The sequence below is a fragment of the Mizuhopecten yessoensis genome, unplaced genomic scaffold (assembly GCF_002113885.1).
Source record: "Mizuhopecten yessoensis strain PY_sf001 unplaced genomic scaffold, ASM211388v2 scaffold5181, whole genome shotgun sequence".
NCBI classification, from domain to species: Eukaryota; Metazoa; Mollusca; class Bivalvia; order Pectinida; family Pectinidae; genus Mizuhopecten; species Mizuhopecten yessoensis.
This window is the reverse complement of record NW_018405920.1, coordinates 201,293-226,639: the sequence shown is the minus strand read 5'-3', so window position 1 is coordinate 226,639 and position 25,347 is coordinate 201,293. Positions and strand designations below refer to the sequence as shown.

The following is a 25,347-nucleotide window of genomic DNA, read 5'->3' as shown; positions in this document are numbered from 1 at the left end:
TCTTGTATATATGCTAACAGTTAATTGGATATTATTAATTAGCGGTCATTTTAATTTCTCAATTCTTTAAAAAAAAAAATACAATTATTTGTTCTAATGTCTTTATATAGTTTTTATCTCATTATCAGAATTTATGTCAATAATTTGAAACATTATGATTTAATAATTTGTTTATGATAATAGAGTGTGACAGGTGTACATGTGTATTTGTAATTTCATATCTATTGTACTTATCAGAAGATTGTTAGTGAGATAAAGTGGTCTAAATGTTAGTACCTCGGTCAATATAGGAGGATCTGTGTTATCTTTGACATACTCCGTTGTAGGTAGTAGTATTGCATTTATTTTTCACCATGTTGTCGTTTGACAACACTTGTGTTTTTTGTTTTATATTACTTAACGTGTATATTGTATACAGCTACTGGAGTTCTCTGCTGGCCACCTTGCTGGTCTACTCTGCTTTAAGGCTTATCAGTAAAAACTACCGGAGTAAGTTGGACATAGGCCAAAAAGGTGTTTTAATTACAGGATGTGATACAGGTAAGGTCAAACGGTTATTAACTTGTAAGGATTGACAATGTCAATAATTATATGTATACATATATGTATACTTCTTATTTTTACAAAGGCTGCATTCAATAGATGTGTACATTGGCGTGAAAGAGGGATTATTTACAGTGATTAGTTATTTTGGACGTTTTTTGCAGGGTATAAGATAAAAGATAAAAGCTGGCATGTGTACTAATGTTTGAGGGCTTTACAGGCTGCATAGGGTATGTGTGCCTTGAAGTCCTCGAGTGTTGTGCGTTGTACTGCTGCTACGGAAAGGAGAGTACACTGTGTTATTGTGTGTGGGAAGAATGAATATTTGTAGGTGCCCTTTGTAGCATATATGTGTTTGAATGCGTAAGGGTGTGCATGTCTGGTTCGAGGGTCTACGTAATACATGATATTACGACACTCGTATAGCTATATATTGAAAATGTCATAAATAGAATAGATAAATAATATATGTATTAGAAACATTATTACTTTAACTAAATATTTATTCTCTAACAAATATCCATTGGCAGTGCAGTAACATTCTGCTGTGAAGATGGTTAATGTATCCTTAGTAATGGAAGTGTATCATATCGATACTCAATATTGATTAACTATTCTTAAGGATTTGGTCACCATCTCGCAAAACGACTCGATGACAAGGGGTATACAGTGTATGCCGGCGTCCTCAGCGAACAGAGCCCGGGGGCCAAGGCTTTACAAGCACGCCAGTCAGACAGGCTTCATGTTATCAAACTTGACGTCACTAAAGACGATGACGTCACACAAGCTCTCACGTTCGTAAGATCTACCAGACCAGGTATAATCCATTCCCTAATGTGACTTCAAAATTAAATATAAATACGATTTTCGAAGTATGGACTATTACAAGTCATAACTCCTTTTCTTATATCTACTTTTTTCAAATATATGCATGCATTGTAATACGGTGTTAGTTAAATTCACTCATTTGATACTAGCGTATGCTGTTTTGATCTTTCAAACAAGCACAGATCACCATTGCTTTATAGTGCAACAATTATCTGGGGAATATCTTAATAAAAATGTTGAAATGATTTCTGTTTTCAAACGAACGGTATCGGATGTAAGAGGCGGGTTCCCTAACATAACATATACATAGCGTACCTGTTATTATTGCACGTTAGAATTATGTTGTCATGGTTTTGAATACGTGTCTTTTTATCTGTGTATGTCGTATGATCTTATATCTTCATCACAATTGATGGTACATAGTTGTAGGATTTTCTTAACTTAAATTTATACCAAATAAACATGGGTTATACTTGCTTGAATAAATGTCAAAGTCACTGTATTCGTCACTGACTATCACGTTTATACACAGAAAGTATTTCGACAGTATCACAAACGCTGTGGAGGAAGTGTGATTGAGAGTATTGGTACAAGCATTGTCTTACTTGTTAGTTAAATAACAGCGTGCAATGAACAAGAAGCACGGCAAGGTGAGATTTAGTCACATGCTGATACCGGAGGATTGCAGGAAATTACTGTGATTGAAGCATTTGGGAGAGATGTTGAACACGACACTCCAACGCCATTAGTGTTTTGATCTAAACAACAAAGTTTCTGGGTTCTCTTGTAGTAAGTTAGACACTTTATTCGAGGTCTCGAATGATGTAAGGTCTGTGATTGGTGCTTGTACTATTTGTGAAGGTTTTGAGGCACCGTCTCTTACCGAGACCTTTGATTTTACAGATACTGTTTAGCCTAAAACAGTCACTGCACAAAGGAAGCGGAATGATCCCCAAAGCTTTGGCGGAACTGTCAATGTTGAAAGATTCTTAGTTCACTTACACAAGGTTTGAAATAAGAATGATTGATAGCTTCACTCTTAGTCATGCCATTCAACGGTAGAGCTAGCTGTAAAGTTGAAAAGTGACAAGATTCCTATATAGATATACGGAGGTTGTTATCAAAGTACTAATGAGGAGTTCGTGTTGGACCCGTTCATTACAGCAGCTAAAAGGCTGAGAACTCATAAAATACTATGACCAAGGAATCTTCATATTTCAAACGATGCTATATAGTTCTAGGTGACCAATATCAACGGTTTGTATATGGTCGTTGCCAAAGGAAATGTGGTACATTGTATAAGGCTGATGCTCATTTACATGGAAAGGATATTGTCTCCACATCAAGTCTCTTTAACAATTGACGTGAAGGTCACTAAGCAGTCGGGTGTCAGAAAAGTGAAGCTGTCCTATCGAAAGGAACGCTTTACATAGTATCACTATTTGTAACCTCGTGTAAAGACGTTACACACAGCTGTAAGTCTGCGACTGTACTGTGATAGTCGGTGATCGTCGAATGTATTGTGATAGACAGTGATAGTGAATGTACTGTGATAGGCGGCGAAAGTGAACTGGACTGTGATAGTCGACTGCACTATGATAGTCGGTGATAGTCGAATGTACTGTGAAAGACAGTAATAGTCGACTGCACTGTGATAGGAAGGGATAGTCGACTACTCTGTAATAGGCGATGATAGTCGAATGTACTGTGATAGGCGGTGATAGTCGAATGGACTGTGATAGGCGGCGATAGTCGACTGCACTGTGATAGGCGGCGATAGTCGACTGCACTGTGATAGGCGGCGATAGTCGACTGCACTGTGATAGGCGGCGAAAGTCGACTGCACTGTGATAGGCGGCGATAGTCGACTGCACTGTGATAGGCGGCGATAGTCGACTGCACTGTGATAGGCGTTAGTCGACTGTACTGTAATAGTCATTGCTAGTCGACTGTACTGTGATAGGCGGCGATAGTCGACTGTACTGTAATAGGCGGCGACAGTCGACTGCTCTGATAGTCGACTGCACTGTGATTTATTTTTAACTTAATTTAGCGACGTTATTTTCTATTGGTTACGTGGCGGTTGTTAGTTTTATTTATTTTTTAACCTGGATTGGGACCCTTTTTGTTATATCTATTTCTTTATTCGTAGGCATTTCTAAATATCTAAATGATCAATATCAGCACGCAAATAAGGTAATCAATGCTCGTGATCTTAAATATTTTAAAATGTACCGATATGTACACTTTGTTTTTGCATTTCTAAAGAGGATAACATAATGAGTACATGCCTAACTATACTCTAGAGAGACTATAAATCACCAGTCATATATACACGTGTATTAACTGAGTTATTATATCATTACATTTATGTACTTACGTATTTGAATCAGGACTATGGGCCATTGTCAACAATGCTGGAATAAATTTTCCCGCTGATGTTGAGTTAGCGACTATAGACCAATACAAGCGATGTGCTGAGGTGAATCTTTATGGCATGATCCGGGTCATCAAGGCGTTTCTCCCTATGATCAGAAAGTCTAAAGGTACGAGGTTCTCTCCTTCGGATCAGAAAGTCTTACTGTACGAGTTCCCTCCCTCTGATCATAAAGTCTTAAGGTACGAGTTCCCTTCCTCTGACCAGAAAATCGAAAGGTACGAGTTCTCTCCCTAGGATCAGAAAGTCTAAATGTACGTGTTCCCTCCCTCTAATCAGAAAGTCTACAGGTACGTGTTCCCTCCCCCTGATCAGAACGTCTAAATGTACGAGTTCCCTCCCTCTGATCATAAAGTCTTAAGGTACGAATTCCCTCCCTCTGATCAGAAAGTCGAAAGGTACGTGTTCCCTACCTCTAATCAGAAAGTCTAAATGTACGAGTTCTCTCCCTAGGATCAGAAAGTCTAAAGGTATGAGTTCACTCCCTCTAATCAGAAAGTCTACAGGTACGAGTTCCCTCCCTATGACCAGAACGTCTAAAGGTATGAGTTCCCTCCCTCTAATCAGAAAGTCTACAGGTACGAGTTCCCTCCCTATGTCCAGAACGTCTAAAGGTATGAGTTTCCTCCCTCTAATCAGAAAGTCTACAGATATGAGTTCCCTCCCTTTGACCAGAACGTCTAAAGGTATGAGTTCCCTCCCTCTTATCAGAAAGTCTACAGGGGCGAGTTCCCTCCCTATGACCAGAACGTCTAAATGTATGAGTTCCCTTCCTCAGACTAGAAAGTCGAAAGGTACGAGGCTACCCCCATCTAATCAGACAATCTAAAGGGACGAGCTCCCTCTCTCTGATAAGAAAATCTAAATGTACGAGTTCCCGTCCTCTAATAAGAAAGTCAAAACGTAAGAGGTTCCCTCCTCTAATCAGAAATTCTAAATTTAGAGGTTCCCTCCCTCTGAGCAGAAAGTCTAAATGTACGAATTCCCTTCCTCTATTCAGAGAGTCAATAGGTTCGAGTTTCCTCCCTCTGATCAAAAGTAAAAAGGTAGGAGTTCCCTCCCTCTAATCAGAAAGTCTAAATGTCAGGTTTCCTACTTATACTGCAGAGGTGTAAATGTAAGGACACTCCACATTCACAACTCTTTTCGGTAAAAAATATTAAGAAAGTTTAAAAATAAGGGACAAAATAGAGGCTCTAGTCTTTGATAAAAGGATATACAAATGGTCATCAAAAGAGGAAATATAAGGACGCCATCCAATGTATTCTAGCTATGGTTAGGAAGAGTAAATATAAGGACGCAATCCAGTGTATTCTAGCTATGGTTAGGGAGAGTAAATTTAAGGACGCCATCCAATGTATTCTAGCTTTAGTTAGGGAGCGTTAATTTAAGGACGCCATCCAGTGTATTCTATCTATGGTTAAGGAGAGGGAATATAGGATGCAATCCAGTGTATTCTATCTATGGTTAGGGGGAGTAAATATAAGGACGCCATCCAGTGTATTCTATCTATGGTTAGGGGAAGTAAATATAAGGACGTCATCCATTGTATTCTATCTATGGTTAGGGAGAGTAAATTTAAGGACGCCATCCAATGTATTCTAGCTATGGTAAGGGTGAGTAAATATAAGGACGCAATCAAGTGTATTCTATCTATGGTTGGGGAGAGTAAATATAAGGACGCCATCCAGTGTATTCTATCTATGGTTAGGGGAAGTAAATATAAGGACGTCATCCATTGTATTCTATCTATGGTTAGGGAGAGTAAATATAAGGACGCCATCCAGTGTATTCTAGCTATGGTTAGGGAGAGTAAATATAAGGACGCCATCCAGGGTATTCTATCTTTGGTTAGGGAGAGTTAATTTAAGGACGCCGTCCAATGTATTCTAGCTTTAGTTAGGGAGGGTTAATTTAAGGACGCCATCCAGTGTAATCTATCTATGGTTAAGGAGAGGGAATATAGGATGCAATCCAGTGTATTCTATCTATGGTTCGGGGGAGTAAATATAAGGACGCCATCCCCCGTATTCTAGCTATGGTTAGGAAGAGTAAATATAAGGACGCCATCCAGGGTATTCTATCTTTCGTTAGGGAGAGTAAATATAAGGACGCCATCCAGGGTATTCTATCTTTCGTTAGGGAGAGTAAATATAAGGACGCCATCCAGGGTATTATATCTTTGGTTAGGGAGAGTAAATATAAGGGCGCCATCCAGTGTATTCTATCTATGGTTAAGGAGAGGGAATATAGGATGCAATCCAGTGTATTCTATCTATGGTTCGGGGGAGTAAATATAAGGACGCCATCCAGTGTATTCTATCTATGGCTAGGGAGAGTAAATTTAAGGACGCCATCCAATGTATTCTAGCTAAGGTTAGGGAGAGTAAATATAAGGAAGCAATCAAGTGTATTCTATCTATGGCTGGGGAGAGTAAATATAAGGACGCCATCCAGGGTATTATATCTTTGGTTAGGGAGAGTAAATATAAGGGCGCCATCCAGTGTATTCTATCTATGGTTAAGGAGAGGGAATATAGGATGCAATCCAGTGTATTCTATCTATGGTTCGGGGGAGTAAATATAAGGACGCCATCCAGTGTATTCTAGCTATGGTTAGGAAGAGTAAATATAAGGACGCCATCCAGGGTATTCTATCTTTGGTTAGGGAGAGTAAATATAAGGACGCCATCCAGTGTATTCTATCTATGGTTAGGGAGAGTAAATATAAGGACGCCATCCAATGTATTCTATCTATGGTTAGGGAGAGTAAATATAAAGACGCCATCAAGTGTGTTCTAGCTATGGTTAGGGAGAGTAAATATAAGGACGCCATCCAGTGTATTCTATCTATGGTTAGGGAGAATAAATATAAGGACGCCATCCATTGTATTCTATCTATGGTTAGGGAGAGTAAATTTAAGGACGCCATCCAATGTATTCTAGCTATGGTTAGGGAGAGTAAATATAAGGACGCAATCAAGTGTATTATATCTATGGTCGGGGAGAGTAAATATAAGGACGCCATCCAGTGTATTCTATCTTTGGTTAGGGGGAGTAAATATAAGGACGCCATCCAGTGTATTCTATCTACGGTTAGGGAGAGTAAATATAAAGACGCCATCAAGTGTGTTCTAGCTATGGTTAGGGAGAGTAAATATAGGACGCCATCCAATGTATTCTATCTATGGGGGGAGTAAATATAAGTACGCCATCCAGTGTATTCTATCTTTGGTTAGGGAGAATAAGTATAAGGGCGCCATCTAGTGTATTCTATCTATGGTTAGGGGGAGTAAATATAAGGACGCCATCCAGTATATTGTAGCTATGGTTAGGGAGAGTAAATATAAGGACGCCATCCAGTGTATTCTAGCTATGGTTAGGGAGAGTAAATATAAGGACGCCATCCAGTGTGTTCTAGCTATGGTTAGGGAGAGAAAATATAAAGACGCCATCCAGTGTGTTCTAGCTATGGTTAGGGAGAGTAAATATAGGACGCCATCCAGTGTATTTTATCTATGGTTAGGGGGAGTAAATATAAGGACGCCATCCAGTGTATTCTAGGTATGGTTTTGGAGAGTTAATATAAGGACGCCATCCAGTGTATTCTATCTATGGTTGGGGAGAGTAAATATAAGGACGCCATCCAGTGTATTCTATCTATGGTTGGGGGGAGTAAATATAAGGCCGCCATCCAGTGTATTCTATCTATGGTTAGGGAGAGGAAATATAAGGACGCCATCCAGTGTATTCTAGCTATGGTTAGGGACGTTTTCTCCTGGGATACTACTTCTACGAAGGCTTGGTGACTGATTCGATGGCCAACATGTTATCGGTTGTGATTTAACTGGTGTTTTAAATCAAATGCTATTAAAATATAAGTATACTACTAAAAGTGATGTTTAAACAGTCGCTACTGACACAATGCTTTTTAATTGGTATTTAGATATTTGATTCCGTTATCATGGGCGAAACAAATAATATATAACGTTGAATTTTCCGTTTCCAAAACTACTTATTTGTATGTGTTTTCTGTTGTACAGGGCGGATAGTTAACATGTCTAGTGTAAAAGGTCGATATTCCTGGCCTGGTGATTCGGTTTACATCGTAACCAAACACGGAATAGAGACCATGAGCGACTCCCTCCGACTCGAGATGAAGAAGTTTGGGGTCAAGGTCGCAGTTATAGAACCCGGACAGTACGACGGAGCCACGTCTATCAGCAGCCCGGAGCAGGTGACGTCACATATCTGACATTACGTTATCTTTTCCAAATTACAAACTCTAAACTAATTCAAATTACGTAGTGCAACTATGTTTAAATGTACATTTTTGTAAATGTAAATCAAATCCAATCAAATCAATTTTATTCCTCTGATAAGAGTTTACATATAAAGAATAAAATGGACAGATCTGTACACGATTAGAGTAGATATGACATATAAAGCGATAAGATGGTAGCGAATTCAGATTTTGCTTGCAAAATTTGCAAAATTGAATATGACAATTGTTTGATATAGTTCTGTTTTCTACTAGTATGTTATCGTGTTAAAACATTTCCATATCCAGCTGAAACGCCTGAGGAAGGAGATTGACTTTATGTGGGAACAGGCGTCGGAGGAAGTTAGGCAGACCTACGGACGTTCGTATTTTGAGGCTATCTACCAGGGAATGGAAAGAGAGACGAGTGGGGGACGTACGATGTTGGCCGATCCCGTTATGAACGCTATTGAGGACTCCCTCATCAACGTAACCCCACAGGCCCGGTACCTGGTAGGGGGGTCGTTCTCTCTCGTAGACAAACTCGGGGTAAGGCCTATCATAATTATACACATATTTCATTTGATTCAGCTAGGTAACCCTCTTAATGTTCTCATTTAATGTCAAATAATCAATGACATACTTGGCAGTATTATTTAGTGAGCATGTCTGTTGCGAATTTTATTTGATATGCTTCTTGGATATCTTTTATTTTTCTCTGTTTTATTCCCAATCGCCTATATATACAATGCATAGACTCCATCAGTGTGATACGATAAAGGAACTATGATGCAGATTATCTAAATGGATATATTAGATGAAAATGTCATTATGAAAAAGAGCTTGTAGATTTGTCATTATATTTACAGATTCTTGCAAAAATCTATAACTTTCTCCCCGAGTTTATTTCGGATTGGATCGTTGAGAAGATGACCGGATGTGTTTCATTTACCCGTTGAACCTTAGAAACATCCATGACATAGATGGACTCTAATCTCGGGTCAGCGACATCAAAGATGTAGTAACGTGAAATTATATCACTCATCTGCAATCGAGAGTGTCCATTGATAAGCTTACACATACGTACTGGCCTAGTGCAAATGTGTGATTGCATTTGGGAAGGCATGTTTAATCATTAAAAACGATGTGTACTGGTTTCTTTCTGATCGAATAACCTATCTAATACCAAAAGGGTAGAAAATATCTTACTTTAGACTGTGTGTTCCATTGAAATCATGACGGATGCAGTGTTGGTCATGTCCGTGTATTAGTTTTTACCAAGAAATAATAAATAAATCTTATTGTACCTGTTTTGCTAGATTTTAAAAGACTCAACGCCTAACAGTATTCGTAGGATTTGTAGGATGCAGACCACAGTCAGTACAACTGCATCAACCGACTGATGAAAGTCAGGAACAACGCAAGTCATGCTGGACCATGTTATGCACATTATATGTCTAATCATGTGGTTCAGTGATAAACTACTTTAATTTGTGAGACTTGAACGGACAGGTTCCGTCTCTGCAAGATTCTTAAAATTGATGTGTTTATTTAGCATGTGGTTCAAATGAAAGACATGCATTTGTTGACTACCTAAATTCTATAGATTGCATAAGAATAAGATTTATATTATATGGAAATTATCCTCTCCCAATACCTCTGTTCTTAATGCAACGATACAAGACAACTAATGTCACAAATAGTACATATCTATTCACAATGATTCCTTTTTTATAACTGGAGTAAACGTACACGGGTTGCTGCACACTTTGAGCATACATGAATGTACAAATACACTTTTTTGTCCATTTCAATCGTGTATATACCTTCATATTGTACAGATAGGGGTGGATTGACTCAAATTATAATCGATTGCTTCGTGTTGTATAAAGGGACACATTGTATTTTAATAAGGGGTGTTTTATTTACAGTATTAGATTAACGAATTATGTACAAACACGGTTTAGATATCATCCGCATATGTGCTCGGACACCCGCATACAGGACATCGCTTGCCTGCTCAATAGGAACGCATTTCATCATTAAAAAAAATAGTCGTTTAACGGTATATAGCACTTAAATATTATCTTTACAAGTAAGTGACGACGGAACATATATTATATATAGCTAAAAAGATCGCATATCGAAAGCACGACAGAAGCTTTCCGGTATATTCCATTAAGGCTGTTTTGACAGCGTAGAACTTGTGACGTCAAAGATGTGAGCCATCCATATCCAGGCGATCGCTGCTGAGTCAAAGGTGGGTTTTTTTTTCAGAAAAACGCAATATCTCGGAAACGAAGGTAATCACGACGTTTGCATTTTTTAAGTCTGTAACTGCATGATATGAGTATTTCCGAAGCGTGAAATCATAAGGGTACACTTTAAGACGTAGAACATCTCATCATAAAACTTTATCTCGAACCCGGTGTAGAAATATGATTTATAATAGTACACTGACTGCACATACCCCTGACGTATTTTACACCTGTAGCCCTGGGATATTAAATATTGATCTTTTGAATTAGATAATGTTCCTGGGATTAAATACGTGACTACTGACGATTCTTTTACTTATAGTCTGAACATATCTCCTTCCAATGTCAAAATACTCAGGATCCAGATACTTGATTTGGGGATAGCATGAGCAAATTGTCTAATGAATATGTTCCTTTCTAACAGGCGGAAGTATCATCCACTGATACTGGCTTATTGAAATGATCATATAGTGGGAGTTTTACGAATGATTTTAAAAGTATAATGCTATGGGATAGCATGCTATGGGATAGCCTCCGATATTTGAGATTTGGGCTTTATATCGCGATTGAACCATCGGAAATGACATTTAATTGGCGATGCGGAGCGGAGCCATTAATACGGATATTTGGGACAATATGAAGGGCGATTTATAGTTATATTATCTGTACTATATACGTGGGTCTATAGCTATCATATCGTTGTTTACATACATACAGGTCTCTATTAATTCAATTAATAATACATTATATAGTTATAAGATAGTAAACAATATAAAAGGGGATTTGAAGTTATATTACCGGTACTATAGATGTGGGTGTACAGCTATCATATCGTTGTTCACATACATACAGTTCTAGAGTAATTCAATTAGTGATACATTATATAGTTATAACAAAGTAAACAATATAAAAAGGGATTTATATTTTTATTACCGGTACTATAGATGTGGGTCTATAGCTATCATATCGTTGTTTACATACATACAGGTCTATATGGTAATTCAATAAGTAATACATTATATAGTTATAACATAATGACAAACGCAACATCTTAGCAATGTTCTTAATGAAACCTTAAAGTGTTCCTTCATTTTGTTTTTTGAGTTCATTGAATGGTCATATTAATTTCTGAATTCTGTAAAACACTAGGTTGTTTTCATTTGTTCTCTTAATTCATTCAATACATTTCATGTGTCTATATTTATTTTTATATTATTTTCAGAGTTTATGTTAAGTTTTGGGATATCAAAATTATCATTGATGTTACTAGATTTTGAGGTTGTATTCTGCAGCTAAAATATATTTAAATTGTTTTAATAAGTATGACATGTGCACATATCTATTTGTAATTTCGTATGTATTGTACTTATATCAGAAGTATTGTTTGTAAACATTTCCTTCAGGTTGGTAAGTATGGATTATGAAAAGTTCTTTCTACACAATCAAATTTTCGATGTGACGTTTCGATGACTACTACGATATGTACACTGTTACCTTCATCAAACAAATGACCAGCGAAGTGTATACACACAAAAGTGTAAAATGTGTACGAGAAGTATTGTTGTTTTATGAAGTGGTTTACATGTGTGTAAATCTGTCAATATAGCAGGATCTGTGTTATCTTTGACCTACTACGCGGAAGTAGTATTGTATTTCATTTTCACCATGTTGGCGTTTGACAACACTTGTGTTTTTTGTTTTATATTACTTAACGTGTATATTGTGTATAGCTACTGGATTTCTCTGCTGGCCATCTTGCTGGTCTACTCTGCTTTGAGACCGATCATTAAAACCTCAAGGAGTAGGTTGGACATAGGCAGAAAAGGTGTTTTCATTACAGGATGTGATACAGGTAAGAATAAACGGTTATAAATGTGCATGGTTTGACAATGTCAATAATTATATATATATATATATATGTACATATTTGCATAAATATGGACAATATCATTACATTATCTGTACAATTATATATTGACAATTTCACAAATCAAATTATTAATAAAAAATAGTATTTCTGTAACTAAAATTATATTCGCAATGTCATAACGACAACGTATATCCTTTGGCAATGTTGTACCAATGTCCTGTGAAGTGATTAGTGTATCGGTAGTAAAGGAAGGGTATCATTTACATGAAATGTCGATACTCAATATTGGTTACCTATTCTGAAGGATTTGGTCACCATCTCGCCAAACGACTCGATGACAAGGGGTATACAGTGTATGCCGGCGTCCTCAGTGAACAGAGCCCGGGGGCCAAGGCTTTACAAGCACGCCAGTCAGACAGGCTTCATGTTATCAAACTTGACGTTACTAAAGACGATGACGTCGAACAAGCTCTCACGTTCGTAAGATCTACCGGACCAGGTATCATCCATTCCCCAATGTGAATTAAATATTAAATATTGGAATATTACAAGTCATACGATATACATGCAGTGCAGGCAACACAAAGTGCATCTGTCATTTGGTACAAGTATATGTTGTTTCGAACTTTCTAACAAACACAATTCGTTATTGCTATACGCTTGAACAATTATCTGGTGAATTTCGTAATAAAAACGTCGAAATGATACCGGCCTCCACGAGCGGTTTTGTTTTAAACATATTTTATTGCCTTTTTTTTTACATAGCAATGGAATTGGGCACAAGTTTTACAACTTATATCAAACCCTTTCCCTTTCCACGAGCGGTCTCTTTTGATACTTTGAAACATAACATAGCGCACCTGTGATTATTGTACATTGGAATTATGTCGTGACGGTTTTCAAAATTTTGTAATATTTGTCTTGATTATCCGTATTTTGTTTGTTCTCATCTTTCTATCACAGTTATAAAACTGGAACATTGTTGTAGGACTTTTTAACTTAATCCCAAATAAACGTGGATAAGATGTATTTGTATAATTGTTAAAGTCACGATATTCTTCACTGACTATCACGTCTACACACTGAATATAATTCGAGAGTATCACGAACGCTGTGGAGGAAGTGTGCTTGAGTGTATTGGTACAAGCACGGTCTGTACTTGTTATTTGAATAACAGCATACACTGACCAAGAAACACGGGCACCGGAGGTTAACTCATGATCACATGGTGATAACGGAAGATTTCAGGAAATTACGGTGATGGACACCAATCCTCTATGTTAATGGAGAGATGTTGAACACGACACTTCAAAGCCCTCAATCTTAGCAATAGGAGGTTAAAGGTTCCCTTGAAGTAAGGGAGACAATTCTCCTTTCAATGGTTCGAGTGATGTAAGGTTTTCGAGAGGTGCTGGTAAAGCCTGTTAAAGTTGTAAGGCACCGTCCCTTACTGACAACAGTGAGTGTATGGTTAAGGTTCCCTTAATACATTGAAAGAAAAGTTAACATTTTGCAGTATTGGTTGGAGTTGAAAAATACAAAAAAGTATGTCTTAAACGCCTGCTTAGAACAAAGAATTCAGCGTATTTATGGGATGGTAGTGAGATGAAAAGTGTACATTAGTCAAGTATGACGTGGTTACGTATATCAAAAGTTTGTTGGTTATTTTTGTTTACAGTATTTTTTATGTAAAAATATTTACTCACAGTACAGAAAATGTGTTATCAAGTATAAGACTATCATCTCATGATCTTAACATAGAGAAAGGCAGACATGATAATATTTCGAGACATGGTAGAATGTGTACATGCCGAATTGAATCGAAATTGAAGATCAACTCCATTTTTTACTAAAATGCCCATTTTATTCAGATAAACGTCAAAGATATATTAAGAAATATTACTTTTGAAAACCTAGTGTATTCAAGTTAGTTCAGCTTTTAAGTGTAAACAATGTTACAGAACTAAATAAAACGGGAAATTTTGCGTTTTGCATTTAAGAAAAGAAAAAATCATGTGACTTAAAGGATTACTTTTGATATTGTTTAATTTGAGCATGTAAACAATTCAATCTTCGTTTATTTGTATATATTATACGTATGCAACTTATGGGCCGCCGGGCATAAGGAATAAAAGATCATTAAACACTCATTTTATCGGTTTTAAGTCCGAATACGGTTTTGTTGGCATTTCCGTATTTTCTTGATCATTTCTATTTTTATATAAACCGTAGTACATCTATGTCTACTATAACTTCATTTTGCGACGTTATTTTCTATCAGGTAATCGGCGAGTGCTGGTTTTATTCTTTTTACCTGCTTAGAACCTATTAGTTTTATTATTTTTCTAATACGAAGGAATTTCTATCTATTTATATATCATTGTTTTCTTGGACAGCACGTCAATGTAGGTAATCAATGCTCCTCATCTTTTCTTAAAATAAGTGTATCGATATGTACACTTATATAATGAGTAAATGCCTAGCTTGTTCCTTATTGAGTATTATTGTTTAAGTACCTAGAACTTTTTTAGACGTTTACTTTGATGACATCTTCATACTAACGTTTAAGCTGCATCGGATCAGAGGTGATTTATAATGAACCCTTTTGTGACCTGGTCAGGATAACTTGTTTACATGTAAACCAAAAGGACCGGTAGTATAAACTAGGGGGGTTATAGGTCACCAGTCGTATCTATTTGCTGAGTTATTATGTCATAACATAAATTTGCTTACGTATTTGAATCAGGACTATGGGCCATTGTCAACAATGCTGGAATAGATTTCCCCGCTGATGTTGAGTTAGCGACTGTCGACCAATACAAGCGATGTGCTGAGGTGAATCTTTATGGCATGATCCGGGTCATCAAGGCGTTTCTCCCTATGATCAGAAAGTCTAAAGGTATAAGTTCCCTTCCTGTGATCAGAAGGTCTGAATGAAGGACGTCATCCAGAGTGTTCTAGCTTTGATTAGGGAGAGTAAATGTATAAGGACGCGGTCCAGAGTGTCTTAGCTTAAAAATGATAACAATACAACACTAAATACATGTCATTACGTTACATTGTCCTGAAAGTAACCAAAACTACAAAGATTCTTTAGTATACATACTGAATTTAGATTTCAAACCAGGTTGTTATTTTTCACTTTATTAAAAAATGAGAACGTTTATTTATTGTCCTATACATTAATCGCTACTTTTTAATTTACACTCGATTACCTACATGTAAAATCTGCATGTTTAAACCTTTTTGAATACCTTAGAAATCAATAATCATACAGTATACATGCACTTAGCTACTGGGATCAATCCAGGTAAAAATTTTCACTTGAGCAATATAATGATAAAAATAATAACATTATAATGTTTCTACTCGAGATTCAAATTCTTCTACGAGAGACTTGGTTACAGATTCGATTCCCCACATGAATGCGGTTGTGACTAAACTCATTTTTTAAGTCTTCTGCTGTTAAAGTTTAAACAGTTGTTACAGACATAAATGTTGCTCGCAAGTTAAGGTAGTAATTTGACATTTGATTCCGTTATCATTAGAGAAAATAATAATATATAACGTTGAATTTTCCATTTCTAGAACTACTCATTTGTGTGTGTTTTCTGTTGTACAGGGCGGATAGTCAACATGTCTAGTGTAAAAGGTCGATATTCCTGGCCTGGTGATTCGGTTTACATCGTAACCAAACACGGAATAGAGACCATGAGCGACTCCCTCCGACTCGAGATGAAGAAGTTTGGGGTCAAGGTCGCAGTTATAGAACCCGGACAGTATGACGGAGCCACGTCTATCAGCAGCCCGGAACAGGTGAAGTCACTATCTGACATTACATATAGATGACTATGTATTACATAACCGACCCATTTTACCATGTCATACAGCCATGTCAGAAATATGGTATAACATGTGTAATAAAACATTTACTATTACATTTTTGATGAATTTTACCGATTTTTTTGTCATAATTATTTTCATTCCGTTTAAAACTGCTCCTTACTAATAAAAAAAACAATCTGAAACTACTTTGCACTGCGCGAAACGCCAATACGATGATCGGAGTAGTTTGATGATCTATATGGAGTCAGATGATAACATATAATTATGTTAGAAGTGGTGTTTTTTTTCAAACTCTGAATGCGATGTGATAGGTAGAATCTTACATTCGTATCCATGTCATATTGAATTTATTAAACTCATTCAATAATTTGATATGACACTCGCTTAAGGCTTGTGCCATATCAAGTTATTAAACTCGTTTAGTAAATTCAATATGACATGGACACGTATGTAAGATCTTCTATTTCCAACATAGCTCAATATCATAACCTATATTCATAATATAAACCTNACTCTTCAAATTTGGAGGAATAAAGATATGAATGAATGAATGAATAATAAACGTTTTTCCCATTGATTGTGATGATTACGTTTTATGTTCCAAAAATGTTATTCAAACTAATTCAAATTACATAGCACATCTATGTTAAATGTATATGCAAAACAAATCAAATACAATCAAATACTTTGATAAAAAAAATACAAATAAAGAACGAAATGGACATATCTTTACACGATCATTACGAAAAAGTCGATGACATATAACCCGATAAGACGCTATCGATTTTATATTCTACTTGTTATTAATTTACAAAATTGAATATGACTATTGTTTGTACTTGTTCTGATTTCTACAAGTTTTTTGTCGTGCTTAAACATTTTCATATCCAGCTGAAACGCCTGAGGAAGGAGATTGACTATATGTGGGAAAAGGCGTCGGAGGAAGTTCGGCAGACCTACGGACGTTCGTATTTTGACGCTATCTATCAGGGAATGGAAAGAGAGACAAGTGGGGGACGTCAGATGTCGGCCGATCCCGTTATGAACGCTATTGAGGACTCCCTCATCAACGTAACCCCACAGGCCCGGTACCTGGTAGGGGGGTCGTTCTCTCTCGTAGACAAACTCGGGGTAAGGCATATTATAGTCATACTTGTATTTCATTTTGTTGAGCTATGTTACCCTATCAGTGATCTCATTTAATGTGAAATAATCAATAACATACACAACTAGAAGGTATTGCAAGGTGGACGTTTAGAACTTATTTATTTGATATGCTGATATATACCATGTTTCACTGTTACACCCCTAATTCGATAATATATGCAATGCATAGACTCCAGCAGTGTACAACAATAGAGGAACTATGATGAACATGATGTAAATAGATTTTTATGGTGAAAATGTCATTATTTAAGAGAGCTTTAAGACTTGTCATTATCTTTACAGATTCTGGCGAAGGTCTATAACTTTCTCCCCGAGTTTATTTCGGATCGGATCGTTGAGAAGATGACCGGATGTGCTTCATTTACCCGTTGAACCTTAGAAACATCCATGACATAAATGGACTCTAATCTCGAGTCAGCGACAACAAAGATGCTGTAACGTAAAAATACAACACTCATTAACAATAAAAATTATACTGTTACCGGCCGAGTGAAAAATGTGTGTTTGTATTTGAGAAAGCGTCTTTAATAATTCAAAATTATGTGTAATGGTTTGTTTGTATCAAAAGATTTATTTGTTACCAAAATGGAAGAATATTCCGCTTTAGACTGTGTGTTCCATTGAAATCATGACGGATGCAGTGTCGGTCATATCCGTGTACTAGTTTGTACCAAGAAATAATAAATAATTCCAATTGTACCTATATTACTAGTTGTTAAAGACCCAGCGTATTACACTTCTCGTAGGATTTGTCATGTAAATATAGGTAAAAAATTACTTCAGATGAAGTTTTTATTATAACATTTCACACTTTTCTGCTTCTTCTTATTTATTTGAAAAGTGATGACAATCTGTCCACCATTCTGCAAATTTGTCTGTGACACTTTCTGGGAGGATGTTGAATAATTTGGCATATACCTGAAAGTATAGTTAATGCTGTTCAGTTTCATATCAATAATCAATCTGACAATCTGACATCAATCTAACATGCGCAAATACTCAAATTATTAAATAATATATCGCAAGTATTGTAGTTAAACCTTCATCACAGGTGTTCAGTTGTTTTATGACCAACGTATGCCAGCAAACATTTTGTGTCCAACATCACAGCACTACTTACGCCAACAATGTCCACGTAACCATCTGTCCCTCCGACGAAGTATCTCGAGAACGGCGTGCTTCTGAACAGGGCTTGTTGAATGGCGTCCGTGATAGGGTCAGGTGATACTGGAGTGATGTCAATCATCTTTGTCGACCTCGCCTGGTACATATTGTCTAGGTACTCCTTTCCATAAGTACTCCTTACCTCGTCCGAAGCATTTTCCCACATTGTTCCAAACTCCTGTTTTATTCGCTCGAGCTAATAAATATTATCATTGAATGTAGATGTATATCACAGCGTCAACGGAAAGCAAATATCTTCCAGAAAACACCAGCGGTTCCTGCACCTAGCAACATATCTCCTGTTTAATTGGGTAATACATGAAGTCAGCAACGACAAAGATGACTGAAGCTTTCATTTTATATCACGAACATGACAAGTGTCCGTGAAATGCGAACGAAGCTACTCAATATTTTCGGGCAAAAACACAGTTGTGTCAGGTCAATAACGGAAGGAAGGCCAGTGATCAGCTATTCTGTGTGAGTTTCAGGTTGTTACGTTCCTTTCTTCATAACCCGCCCTTGTTTTATCAATTTTAAGTTTAAATTAGGTCTTGTTAAGTATTCTTTTGTTTGTTTTAATGAACTGACCCCAAGTAAAGATGTCGACCACACAACAACGCGATGACAGGACATGGTAATAATCAGTGCATCGATCTGTGCATCTAAAGTAATTAATATCTTGAAGAAACAGTTCGACGGATTGCCTGATGAAATACATTGTTACAGTTTTGCATGCGTTATTGTCCCTTCTTGACGTCAAAACCTACAACACCAACATCTACATCTTGTCTATAAAATACATTGTCACATATATCTGCTCAAACGTACCACAAAACTATATTTATCATTTCTTCCTGTTTTTTTCTATACTACTGACTTTGTATAAAAGCAATTCTTGTGTTGTATACACTTACTATGTATATCATTTCTAATGTTTACATCCTGAATATTGTGGATCATTGTAATTATTTCCAATTCTTTAAACAGTACAGGTTGCGGACAAAGTACTTGCAACCTTAATTCTCGAAAGGCAAAGGAAAACAAAATTAAGTTGGAGGGGGACTATCCGGTTATAATTTAATTTTGCCTATCTCCCCCATAATATTTATTTTGGTATATATCGTATATACCTAAAAAGTAAAACAACTGATGACACTTTTTACACTTCAGAATGCAAAATTACAACGCAGCTTTGTTTTAGCGCAATTGTTTAGTTTACGTAAAAATGAAATAAATCTTTAACTGTGCATTTACAACGTGTTTGTCTACTTTTTTATATTAAATTATAAAGAATGCCCAAGATTTTGTTTTGGAATATACGGTATATACCAAAACAAAATCTTGGTCATTCCTTAAATAATAAGTCAAGCATCTATATCCTTGTACTAGGCATCTATATCCTTGTACTATACATCTATATCCTTGTACTAGGCATCTATATCCTTGTACTAGGCTTTAGATTTCCTTCTGCTAAAAACCGAACTAAACCAGAAATTTGCTTATCGACACTTTTCTAACCGACATAATGGTATCGATATTTCATTATGATTAGTTGTGTCACTGGATTGCTGTTTCTATCACATGCACTTTGTTATTCACATTATCGTTGTTCTTACCTGTATCGGACTCATTATTGACGTAGCACCATCAAAATCTCCTGGTTGGACCACCACGACCTTTACTCCAAACTTCCTCATTTCCAAACGAAGGCAGTCGGCCATTGTTTCGATTCCATGTTTGGTGATGTTGTAAGCTGACTCTCCGGGCCAAGAGTACAGGCCACGTGCACTAGAAATCACCACCACTCGTCCTTCAACACATACATGTACGGACAGAAACAGTAGGGGGCAACATGTGGACCAGATCACGCTTATATACGTATATTGTTTAAATCAGTAAACCTGAACTTAAAATTATAATATTTGGTTTGAATGAATATCTGCGAATGCGGGTCGAATAATTAGAGATGGTGGCACTGTTTTTCTTTTTCAATTATTACTAATGCTTATATTGCTGTTATGTACAATTTGAGGATAATTTAAACAAATGTCTAATGTTTTTTGTCTAAGTGTTATATTAGTTTCGTGAGGTTTTGTTTTGTGTGTTAGGTGTAATAAAAACTAATAAGATTTTTTCCTTTGTTATCTATTTTTGTACTTTTTTTGGAATATTATTGTGTGTGTGTGTGTGTGTGTGTGTGTGTGTTCGTAAACTAGGTGTTACATGTAACATTTGATTTGTTCTTCAGTTAAACATACATTTCAAATCGTTTAAAATATGATCTACTGTAAGTGATCGTTCGACGTTTAATTATAACTCCAGTGCATAATTTTACCTAGAATAAAGTGAACACAAGTCTGTCATGCGTCTGATGACTCTTCCTCCATTGTAATTACCTTTAGATCGCCTCACTAAGGGTAGACAACCCTTGATGACTCGTATACCACCATACAAGTTCACTTCCGCAACCTTTTGGAACTGGTCAGTAGTCGTCAATTCGACGTCGCCAGGAAAATTTATACCTGCGTTGCTCACTACACCCCAAAGTCCTGCATACAAATATCACACGAACTTTCAGTAAAACGTAAATACTTAAACATAGGCTGTATCTCTTCTGTATGAACGACATGTGGACTCAAAGTATCACTAGCACCGACAACTTTATATGTCGCACATTTATCAATTTATATATAGTGTAGATAACGCATACAATGCGAATGAGCCCATACATACAGGGTAGGGGGAATGACATCTAATATACTGAATATGATGATATTGTCCTGACAAACACAATTCATTTGCTGGAAAAGCTTCCTATTTAGATGAAATGTCGTTTACATACAAGGATATAACTGACACGTCTACCTTACAACTTTGTACATGGAGCCGTCATCAGGGAACAACGCGGGATTTTTTCACAAACAAAAGAGCTCCAATGCAGTATTTGTTTACGCATCGCTTTAAAGATCATTATCTTAAGCAAATGCTACTTTGGTTTTCTTATTTTCATATTGGTCTGTATTCATTTAAGTGCTAAACATAACCGGTAACGAATACCTTGCGAAATCATTCAATTTCATTTTTAGATATATCGACTTCAAATAAAAACATTTTTTAATAATAGCATCCATGCTTTCCCCACCTATCATTAACATTATGCGGCTGATTCCGTATTCACTGACGTGATCGGAGTAAAATAATCTTGAAAAAATATCGACAGTTGGCGGACAAACTTACAACATCAGGTTTTAAAACAAGCAAGTTAATTAAATTTATTAACAAGTTTTATGGTAGCCTAAGTGATCACATAAGGATATTTACGTCGTGCGATCGAAAAGGTCGATATCTTTATTATGACTATAAGTTTGTCTTGTAGTGTCGGTGTCAGTACCGCCTCTCCCACTTTGTGGACGTGACATTACTAAGAAACTTACCCCTCCAATTTCGTTTGTTCCAGAGGTAACACAAACATTCCAATAACTCACCAAGACGTTTACTCTGAATATATTTCACTGCTTCCATTACGTCAGTGTCAGAGGTGACATCGAGCTTTACGATGTGGAGTCGCTTTGACTTCTTCTTGCGTAACTTCTGGGCCCCCTTACTCTCCATGTTAAGAACTCCAGCAATTATGGTATACCCAAGATCGTGGAAACGCTCAACAGCATGGAACCCGAATCCTGTATGGCATTATGAACGAAATAATAACTAATACAATCCTACGGGAAAATATGCCTTTCATGCAATATAGGAGGGATACAAATAAAATGTAAAACCTAAATACGCTCGATAAACGCATGCATTGCCACGTTGTAAACATTTATTTCCTATAAAAGAGGACAACAACACTTAGTAATTTATTCCTGCAATTGTTTGTTGGCCAAATAAGGAAAATGGAAGGAAGATATGTTGCTTTATGGAATCTTGAACAAAACAAAAATAAGTAAATAAACAAAAACAATCAAAACTAGATACACTCTATTATCAAAATCATAACATGGGATTTCAATTATAAATGTTCTACGCACGATCTGTTAAATGAACAAACATTTCCTTTCTTATACATAGATTTGTCATTTTTTATTTCTGTTTCGAATGACCCTTTGGAGAGTAGAAATAATATAATTGGCTTAAAAAACCATCGACCCCAGGTCCTGTCCATCAGAAAGCTGACCACTGGACCACAATGGTACATTTTTTCATTGTCCTTTAGAAAAAACAACTTATTACTTGATATAGAGATAACTTTAAACCCCATTTAACTTAGATTTTTGCTTCCAGGTTTTGGAATATTATTGTGTGTGAGGATATATACAATGCATACTGTATAGGACATATACAATACATAGTGTATAGGACATATACAATACATACTGTATAGTACATATACAATACATACTGTATAGGACATATTCAATACATACTGTATAGGACATATACAATGTACAATACATACTGTATAGGACATATACAATACATAGTGTATATGACATATACAATACATACTGTATAAGACATATACAGTACATACTGCATAGGACATATACAATACATACTGTATAGGACATATAAAGTACATACTGTATAGGACATATACAATACATAGTGTATAGGACATACACAGTACATACTGTATATGACATATACAATGCATACTGTATAGGACATGTACAATGAATAATGTAAACGACATATACAATACTGTATAGGACATATACAATGAGTACATAGTGTATAGGACATATACAATACATACTGTATAGGACATATAAAATACATACTGTATAGGACATATACAATACATAATACTGTATAGGACATATACAGTACATACTGTATAGGACATATACAGTGCAAACTGTATAGGACATATACAATGCATACTCTATAGGACATATACAGTACATACTGTATAGGACATATACAATACATAGTCTATAGGACATATAAGGTACATACTGTATAGGACATAAACAGTACATACTGCATAGGACATATACAGTACATACTGTGTAGGACATATACAATACATACTGTATAGGACAAATACAATACATACTGTATAGGACATATACAATACATACTGTATAGGATATATACAATGTACAATACATACTGTATAGGACATGTACAATGAATAATGTAAACGACATATACAATACATAGTGTATAGGACTTATACAGTACATAGTGTATAGGACATATACAATACATACTGTATATGTCCTATACAGTATGTATTGTATATTTCCTATACAGTATGTATTGTACATTGTATATGTCCTATACAGTATGTATTGTATATGCTATACAGTATGTATTGTATATGTCCTATACAGCATGTACTGTATATGTCATATACAGTATGTATTGTATATGTCCTATACAGTACATACTGTATAGGACATATACAATATATACTGTATAGGACATATACAATAAATACTGTATAGGACATATACAATACATAGTCTATAGGACATATACAATACATACTGTATAGGACACATACAATGTACAATACATACTGTATAGGACATGTACAATGAATAATGTATACGACATATACAATACATACTGTATAGGACACATACAATGTACAATACATACTGTATAGGACATATACAGTAAGGACATATAAGGTACATACTGTATAGGACATAAACAGTACATACTGCATAGGCCATATACAGTACATACTGTGTAGGACATATACAATACATACTGTATAAGACAAATACAATACATACTGTATAGGACATATACAGTAAGGACATATAAGGTACATACTGTATAGGACATAAACAGTACATACTGCATAGGACATATGCAGTACATACTGTGTAGGACATATACAATACATACTGTATAGGACACATACAATGTACAATACATACTGTATAGGACATATACAGTACAAACTGTATATGACATATACAATACATACTGTATAGGACAAATAAAATACATACTGTATAGGACATATACAATAGGACATATACAATACATACTGTATAGGACGTATACAATACATAGTGTATAGGACATATACAGTGCATACTGTATAGGACATATACAGTACATACTGTGTAGGACATATACAATACATACTGTATAGGACGTATACAATATATACTGTATCGGACATATACAGTACATACTGTATAGTACATATACAATACATACTGTATAGGACATGTACAATGAATAATGTATACGACATATACAATACATACTGTATAGGACACATACAATGTACAATACATACTGTATAGGAAATATACAATACATACTGTATAGGACATATAAAGTACATACTGTATAGGACATATACAATACATACTGTATATGACATATACAGTACATGCTGTATAGGACATATACAATACATAGTGTATAGGACATATACAATACATACTGTATAGGACATATACAGTACATACTGTATAGGACATATACAATACATAGTGTATAGGACATATACAATGTATACTGTATAGTACATATACAGTAAATACTGTATAGGACATATACAATACATAGTCTATAGGACATATACTATATATACTGTATAGGAGATATACAATACATACTGTATATGACACATACAATATATACGTATAGGACATATACAGTACATACGGTATAGGACATATACAATATATACTGCATAGGACATATACAATGCATACTGTATAGGACATATACAGTACATACGGTATAGGACATATACAGTACATACTGTATAGGACATATACAATATATACTGTATAGGACATATACAATGCATAGTCTATAGGACATATACAATATATACTGTATAGGACATATACAATACATAGTCTATAGGACATATACAATACATACTGTATAGGACATATACAATACATACTGTATAGGAGATATACAATACATACTGTATAGGACATATACAATATATACTGTATAGGACATATACAATGCATACTGTATA

The 25,347-nt window shown here is 35.7% G+C and overlaps 3 protein-coding genes across 4 annotated transcripts in view; 2 read left to right on the top strand and 1 right to left on the bottom strand.

The window, feature by feature from the left end:
* The first annotated feature begins 295 nt into the window (after nucleotides 1-295).
* On the top strand, nucleotides 296-9,502 carry LOC110450331 (D-beta-hydroxybutyrate dehydrogenase, mitochondrial-like). The gene is made up of 6 exons (XM_021497803.1): nucleotides 296-540; nucleotides 1,166-1,360; nucleotides 3,765-3,917; nucleotides 7,852-8,045; nucleotides 8,379-8,618; nucleotides 8,939-9,502. The coding sequence occupies exons 1-6, from the start codon at nucleotides 354-356 to the stop codon at nucleotides 9,026-9,028; spliced, it is 1,059 nt and encodes a 352-aa protein (XP_021353478.1). The 5' UTR covers nucleotides 296-353; the 3' UTR covers nucleotides 9,029-9,502.
* Nucleotides 9,503-11,748: 2,246 nt separating this feature from the next.
* Nucleotides 11,749-17,895, top strand: LOC110450330 (D-beta-hydroxybutyrate dehydrogenase, mitochondrial-like). The gene is made up of 6 exons (XM_021497802.1): nucleotides 11,749-12,179; nucleotides 12,502-12,696; nucleotides 14,944-15,096; nucleotides 15,820-16,013; nucleotides 16,935-17,174; nucleotides 17,493-17,895. The coding sequence occupies exons 1-6, from the start codon at nucleotides 11,993-11,995 to the stop codon at nucleotides 17,580-17,582; spliced, it is 1,059 nt and encodes a 352-aa protein (XP_021353477.1). The 5' UTR covers nucleotides 11,749-11,992; the 3' UTR covers nucleotides 17,583-17,895.
* Nucleotides 17,896-17,979: 84 nt separating this feature from the next.
* LOC110450329 (D-beta-hydroxybutyrate dehydrogenase, mitochondrial-like) overlaps nucleotides 17,980-25,347 on the bottom strand; it is a 12,038-nt gene continuing 4,670 nt past the window's right edge. For both annotated transcript variants that reach the window (XM_021497800.1, XM_021497801.1), the window contains exons 3-7: nucleotides 21,860-22,054; nucleotides 20,771-20,923; nucleotides 19,991-20,184; nucleotides 18,331-18,570; nucleotides 17,980-18,128 (exon numbers count right to left, since the gene is read on the bottom strand). In XM_021497800.1, coding sequence (XP_021353475.1) covers nucleotides 18,036-18,128; nucleotides 18,331-18,570; nucleotides 19,991-20,184; nucleotides 20,771-20,923; nucleotides 21,860-22,054 — 875 coding nt within the window. In that variant the 3' untranslated portion in view covers nucleotides 17,980-18,035. The remainder of the gene's footprint in view (nucleotides 18,129-18,330; nucleotides 18,571-19,990; nucleotides 20,185-20,770; nucleotides 20,924-21,859; nucleotides 22,055-25,347) is intronic.